Genomic DNA, 7,622 nt, shown 5'->3' on the forward strand with positions numbered 1-7,622 from the left:
ATACGCTGCCCACAGTTTAGTTATGCCCCTGGGGAAAAAAAAATGGTTTTATCATTATCCAATTAGTTTAAATAATGTTTCTTCAAGTATTTATCTGTAACATCCAACTAAACACAGCTACAGACGTTCATAAAACACACATGTAAAAAAATGAAAGAAAAACTGCAGCTTATATAGTAAGATCACAACTGAAAAATCTTTTCTCTCATTCAGTTCACTTGGTATTTCTGTTATAAAAACAAACATAAGTTTTTCTCTTCTTTCAGCAGATTACAGCTACTTAGGTTCTACAGCTATTCTTCCATTTCAGCAATTCCAGGTGATCTAGATGGGTTTAGTTTTTCAGCATGGACTCTCTCCTTCATAGACAGCTTAGCTATCTATCCTCTTAGAATAAAGAATGTTCTCCTTCTGTAGGTACACAAGCATCTGATACAGTAGGAATCATCTTGTGCACTGAAGTGGCTATAAAGCACTTCTGCTCCAGTTCCCCCGCTCCCTTTTATGCTCAGCCTTCCCCATGAAAAATGCATTTCACTGAACCTTACAAGTTTGAAACAGACATGTTGCACCCAGCAACAATAAAAATGCAAAACATAGGTAATGTGCAGAAAATGAAAAACTGGAAACAAGGAAAATAGTGCTCGTGTTCCAACACAGATACAAAAGGTGGCAGAAAACCAGAAGTGATACCAGATAAAACATCAGTCTGTAATGGTACAAAATAGCTAAAAAAACTCATGTTTGAAACAAGTCTTGTTTCAAACCATGTTTGAAACAAGACTTCACACTTCTGTTAGGGAGAGCTTTGCTTTGCCAGTAAAGAGAAACCAAAAAACAAAACAAATCAAAACAAAAGTGTAGCTCAGCACTTCTGTTCTTTCAATCTGAATTGCAATCAGAAAATAGCTAATAAAGTGTTTGGTTTAATATTCCTAAACTTCCAACACATTTTGTTTCTATCAATCCAAACACATCCCAAACACATAATCCAAATCAATCCAAACACATAATATCAAGATGGTATTATCTGTTTACAATCTGAGGGGAAACATTCAGGTAACAAAATAAGGGAAAAGTGATAGGACAAAATTACTTCCCACAGCAGATCATAATTTATCATACTATGTATGTATTCCTGACTCTTTGATAAATCACACTGAGAAACTGTTCACAAGAAAGAAAAAATCAAATCCCTTTCTTCTTTTGTTCTTTTTACTTATTCTGAGGTAGATTACTCAAGGAAAGTATGATTATTTTACATATTTCTAGAAGATGTCTAGACTAGGGAACACTTGTTGCATCAAAACAAGTTGTTGTTTCCTAACAGGTTTCAAGTAAAGATTTGTGTGCCCAAAAAGTGTTATTAAAGCAATTGTTTTAATCTAATTTTGTCCATTATTTCAATTTTGCATATATTGTTGCAAATTCAGAATTAATTCAACTAAGAATAAAATTTCTGAAAATACATCTTCCTTTAAAATCTGACTGTGGACTAGATTTAACAAACCAATAGGCAGCTGCCTGCTGACAGCACTTTATTTGATCTAGCCCTTACACTTTGATCTCAAAAGGAAGGTGTATTCTTTTAATATTAAGTAATATATTGAAGAAAGTGCGGCTTTAAAACATACCCAACTAAGGTGCTAATGACACCAGATAATTAATATTTTAAGATCTCTAAATTCAAGCTATACTAACAGTACAAATTTGTTTCTTAAAAGTATATTAGGAAGCACATTTTTAAACAAATCTCATTTACTAGTGTTATAATACCTAAGAAAGATAATTTTTCCATTGATTCAGATGAGTGCCCTCCTGACTGGTTCCATCTGATTTTTCTGAAATCCAGTCATATGCTCACTATGTAGCTTTATAGCTTTATCTTTCACCAGAGGTTTCTTCTGCAAACCCAGAAAAAGAACAAAGTGCCCACCTCTATAAGTGAGTTCTCTTCAGCCCTGGAGCTACCTGGTTCATTATAAGGATGATAGATTTCATCCTTATAAGTTGTAAAAACCTTTATGAAAGCATTAAAAAGATCTTGAGCTAATGCATTAATAAAGAAAAGTTCACCGAATATGTGAAGCAGAAGACAGGTCCTTAACTTAATTTCTGTCCCTAACAGTGACTGGGACCAGCACCACCTGAGCAAGGCAGGATGATTAGTTATCTCTAATTAGACAGAAATACATTACTTCACTGATTTTTTTTTTGTTGGCATTAGATGCAAACTGAAAATATGCAACACATTTTTTGTGTCCAATATCTCTTGAAATGAACGGTATACTTTTTTTTCCTCTTTTATTCAGTTACTTTTTCCAACATGTTTTTTTATGTGCTTTCTCAATAGAAAGTTGAATTTGGGAGAAATTGTCTTGATACTGTACAAAAATGGACAATAGCTGCTAAGCTACATAGAGTATTGTGTTTCTATCAGATCACACTGTAATAGATTCAGAGAAACTCAGTGGGAATATAAACCTGAAATAGCCTTTGTGGAATGTTTACAACGTTCCCTATATAAATGGGAGAAAAGAAAAGCTCTGTAAAATCCATGGTCGTCTCACTGCATGCTGGTGTTCAAGGATTTCACTTCAAATACGCCCGCACTCAGTTCCAGAGGTGAAAGCCAATCTCTCTTTATCTCACTTAAATCAAACCTTCATTCATCACTCTCCTGCAATTGAGCTACATAGATTTCAATGCATTAAGAGCCTTCTGTGGTCACTGAAAAGGAGCCAGTTATTCTCCTTTATGAAAAGGAAATGTAACTAATTAAGACAAAAGAAAGGTGTGTTATTCTCCACCTAATTGCAATCTTCACATTTCAGCAATACATAGAGAGATTTTCATATTGAAATCTGTAACCCTGAAACAAAAGATTAAGAAAATTCAAATGCCTTGAGCAATTGCTTTGGCGTACCACAGATACTTAAAAAAATGCCTGGTCTTCTGTTTCCAATCTATTCCAATATCTTGTTTCTGAGAGCTGCTGGATGCAGAGCCTAGAGGACATGCTGTTCCTAGAGTTTCCATTCTGTAGTACAGAGAAGACATTTCTGTTCCCTTTTATTATACTACATATATTCTCTGTTATGGAAGCAGTATCTCTCTTTATTATGAATAAAGCTTTATACACTAAATATGTAATTCTCCATCACTGGGCACCTGTGCTGTAACTCTTTAAGACATCCAGAGAATCAGGTAATTAGGCCTGGTGGTAACATTTCTAAAGACAACTACCTAGCTGATAAGGAAACTGATGCAAAGAACTTAAATTCATGAACAGAAAAAAATATTGATTTACACTTAACCTGCAGCTATTTTTAATAACCTATGCTTATCTGAGGCTGGAAAGTATGAGCTGCTTAGAAAGAACACTAAACAGCTCACAAGAGAGAACTCTGGGAGAGAGCACAATTAACTAATGTGAACTGTGTGCTCGCTCTCTGTGAAGCTGGAACAGGATTCATTTGCCAAATGGGCCTGAGGATTAATTTACCAATGCAATGAACTAATGACAGTGTCACTCCAACTGGGCATACCAATCATTTGACAAGGGTCTAAGTATAGAGGACAACAATTCTCTATCACCTTTTTGAGCTGGCTTACACAATATTTTTAAATACCCCATTTTTGTGATCAGCTTTGAGTACATCCGAGTGTTTTAGTTCAATCCTGAGCAAGATTTGGAAGAACACTTTGATTCACATGGTGCTGCTGCCTTGAAATGCATGAACCAGGTTTAGATAAGATGAAATCAAAGTGGCAGATGTGCTCATAAGCAAATCATGAGCTCTCCAGCTGCTAAGAGGCATCCAGTTTACATAGCACGAGTGCAGGTGCTTGCTGTGACCCCTAAACTTCTTACAGTGGGAATGCCATGTCCAGCACTAACAATTTCACACTCTTAATTGACCTGCACCACTTGCTACGGCAGATGGAAAAAATGTATTTAAATTCATATAAGCATTCAATGTATTTGCAGTACAAATCAAAAGGCAAAGCAGCAGTGATAAAATCTTGTCAAAATGACTGCCTTCATACCTATGACAAGGATAATTTTTGGTCGAGGTCTTGCAGGGTCAAACACATCGTACTCCTCAATTAGCTCAGCAGTTTCAGAAAGGTCAGTGTCACTTTCTATGGAGAACTGTTGGATCGGAGGCAGCCGGTCGTAGCGTCGGTAGGGGAAGTTAGAGTTATCAGGCATCACTGTAAAATAGTAAGATAAACTGGGAATTGTGGAAATAGGCAGAAAACTCAAAATCTGTTCTGTAGGCAGATTTAAACAAGTATCATACATAAAGTATAAATATCTCATAATTTTACATTGTGTTTGCTGTTGCTATATTAAATATTTTTGACCTCTAAATAACCAATTTATTAAATCACAACCACCCAGAGTCAGTTTTCTCTGGTGTACGTTTTTGAGCACACCAGGTTTTCTATGAACATCTGCCCGTAGCACCCAGAGTTCAGCAGGGGCCTCTGAGAAGAAAAGCTTTATATTGTGCAGACAACCTCTACTATTAAGCAGGACTCTTTTAGTGATACATGTTGTACACAGAGATAGAGACAGTATTCTTGCTGATTATCTTAATGAAATGTTGGATGGCAAGGAAAAATAACTATGGCAACTGAAAGATGAGCTAATTACTCTTTGTTAACATTATAATAAAATAATTACAGGTATTGGTATGACATCTGCTTAGATTTTATGAGATGCACTTTTTTCTAAGAGTTTATAATTTATATTTTATTTAGTAAATTAGCATGTGGCTCCAATGTAAACTAGAAAGGCATGTAATGTAACTGCACTGAAGTTGGTGTGTATGTCATCCATAGGGACCAACTGAAAACACAAGCCAAGTTCACTGTGTCATATCTGCCCCATCTTTGCAAATGTTTTCAGTAGTATACAAGAAATCCCTCCACTGATGTGTTAAACATTTACTCAGCAAACATCCATCATTTGGCTGGAAAGTGATCACAATTTCCTCTCCTGCCTAGCATCCATTACGGCAGGAGAAAAACAAGTGCCAAAAAGCAAGGAAACAGAATTCTTGACTCCTTTGCCTACAGATAATCAGATTGAGGCATAATCTGCTATAGAAGTATAAAATAATTCAGTTGTGGATGTAAAACCATACACAGTTGAAGAAATAGAATAATTTTAAAATTTAATACATTACCATTCCTGAAAAACGACCTCCGGGATTGTCCTCCATTGAGTGGAGGCAGGGTCTTCTTTTCTGGGCTGACAAAAGTGTCCCATTTCACTTTTTCTGGCCCTCCAAGCTCTTTTACTTTCTGCAAACAGCTTTCCAAATATTCAATTGGGTCATCAGGTTTGTAACACATTAATCCATTCAACAGACTCTGCAATGTAAGACCAGAAACACAGACTGTAATGATAGATGCCAGGGAAAACCAAGCACCTTTACTTTGTCTTTTACTTTGCACACAGAAACACCACATCCCTTCATATTCAGGCTCTCTATTGCAATTCAATGCATAAAAGCAAGCCTGCAAAAAATCAGATTATTTTGGTTTGCCAATATCATAAAAATTACTAGGAAAGGAAGCTCATGGCTATGTCTTTATAGTGTCTGTTTGCACTAAAATAAAACCCGAAAATACCAAAAAATCCCTCTACATTTTTCTTAGAACTGTCACTGGCAAGTATACTCAGAGCAACGTGCAAGCTAGAGAGCCCCAAAATTTACATATCCTTTGTAGTCTTTGACATCACTAAAATGTATCTTTTCCTTAAAGACCACTGCACCTACAAGTATCTCATCCATATTCTTGTCAACACTTACACAAGCAAAAAAAAGAGGATTTTAAAAAATCATGAGAAATACTCAAATATCACCTTGATCAGTATCTGGAAAAATACCCCACAACCCCAAAATTCATAGGTGCTTTCTGAGTTAATTGATCACAGATTTCAAGCCATTAGCAATCTCCTTTCTACAGTATTAATTCTTCACTCCTCGTACTCATGAGCATTGTGGGGGGTGTGAAAGAAAGACTGCCAGGCCCTCTTCTGACACATTTCCTTGACAAAGTGATACATAAGTCATCATCTCACCTCTCCACGAGACTGCTGCATCCAACCTTCCCTTAACAATGCATGTCTTTTCAGGATGATTTCTGTTCTTTTTGCTTTTCCTAATTTTTGTGTGAATAAACTTGAGGGTCATACTTGGTATTAACAGAAAACATAAATAGCTCCAATTCAGGATTTGATCAGTTGCTATCTACAGTTTATACAGTAATTGTTATTTACACACATTTGAGCTTATAAAATAAGATACAATTTCTATGTATCCATGCCCTTACTATAGTACTCAACAGATCACAGCAACTAACAGTGTATTTTTGCAGAAGACATGCACCAATTTTTTAAAATCAGTAGCTCAAGCTTTGAGCTTCAACAGAAAACCAGTTTTGTCTGCATCTGTTGTTAAACCATTCACATTCTGTGTAATTAAAACATTAGCATTCGCCGTGTCCTGCAATTTTCAAAATATATAGAAAGACATCTAGCTTCAAGCACAGGCAAGGGAAAATACATATGTGTGTATGTTATATACAGATGACAGGATGTCTGATCCGGGAGGGAAAAAAAATCCACATTGCACACAGAAGTAATTATCAGCCATTAGCAGCAGGTAACTTGTGGGGAGCTAAACAACACCTCACTAAACATTTGCGGCTCTTTTGTTCCCCCCGACCGAGGAAAGATGCCCCTCGCCCGCATTCCTCGGCGCTCCTTTGCCCTGCGGACGCCCAAGTTCGCTCCCCGCCGGCGGCGGAGGGCGGGCGGCGGCGGCCGCGGCGGGCGGAGGGCGCGGCCGCGGGGGCTCCGCGGAAGGCGGCGGGCAGCGCTGCCCCGGCCCCGGCCCCGCGCCGCCAGCGCCCACCCGGCCCGGGCGGCGCTCCCCGCGCAGGCTGCGCGAGCCTCCGGCCGCTCCGTCCTTCCAGCCACCTTCAGCCCTGCCCGCCGCGGGGTCCCAGCGCGGAGCATCCCCCGACGGGGCGGAAAACGCCTCCCCCTGCGCCTCGCCTACCTCGAAAAGCTGCGGGATCTCCCTGCGGGCCAGATACTCCTTCGCCTCGCCGGCGCTCATTCCGCCACCGGGGCCGGGGGCGCCGGCGGGGCGGGTGGGTAGCCCGAGCCCCGCGCTCGGCTCGGCGCGGCGGTGCAATGCGGGAGCCTCGGCGAGGCTTCCGCGGGCGGAGGGAGGCAGGAGGGAGGCAGCCGCCGGCCTCCCGTGCCCGCTGCTCGGAGGGAGCGAGAGCGAGAGCACGTTTTCCCCCGGCGGGGAGCGAGAGCGTGCGCAGGCTGCCGGGGAAAGTTTCGGGGGGTGCCTGCGGTGAGGCGCCGGGCGGAGGCGGCGGGGGGCTGTGCCTGGCGCCGAGCCGCGGGCAGGCTGCCCCGGCAGCGAGCGGACCCGCTCCGCCGGCTGCGCGGGAAGCGGCGGCGGCAAGGGCTGGGCACCGGGGGAGCGCAGGGGTGCTGGGAGCCTCCCGCGGTAACGCGGTCCCTGCCCTTGGCACGGTGTTCGGGCGTCTCGAGGAGCGAGACGTTTCATACACTTTGGGCTGGC

At 40.9% G+C, this 7,622-nt stretch overlaps 1 protein-coding gene across 2 annotated transcripts in view; it reads right to left on the reverse strand.

The window, feature by feature from the left end:
• AK5 (adenylate kinase 5) overlaps nucleotides 1–7,217 on the reverse strand; it is an 82,483-nt gene extending 75,266 nt beyond the window's left edge. The window contains exons 1-3 of one of the 2 annotated variants that reach the window (XM_071436480.1): nucleotides 7,083–7,217; nucleotides 5,199–5,385; nucleotides 4,051–4,218 (exon numbers count right to left, since the gene is read on the reverse strand). In XM_071436480.1, coding sequence (XP_071292581.1) covers nucleotides 4,051–4,218; nucleotides 5,199–5,385; nucleotides 7,083–7,142 — 415 coding nt within the window. In that variant the 5' untranslated portion in view covers nucleotides 7,143–7,217. Of the gene's footprint in view, nucleotides 1–4,050; nucleotides 4,219–5,198; nucleotides 5,386–5,881; nucleotides 6,018–7,082 lie in introns of those variants that run through there. The other variant, XM_071436481.1, reaches the window with a different exon arrangement.
• Between the last annotated feature and the right edge of the window lie 405 nt (nucleotides 7,218–7,622).

This window comes from Agelaius tricolor, unplaced genomic scaffold, assembly GCF_023055355.1.
Source record: "Agelaius tricolor isolate 1412-34295 unplaced genomic scaffold, bAgeTri1.0.p SCAF_11, whole genome shotgun sequence".
NCBI classification, from domain to species: domain Eukaryota; kingdom Metazoa; phylum Chordata; class Aves; order Passeriformes; family Icteridae; genus Agelaius; species Agelaius tricolor.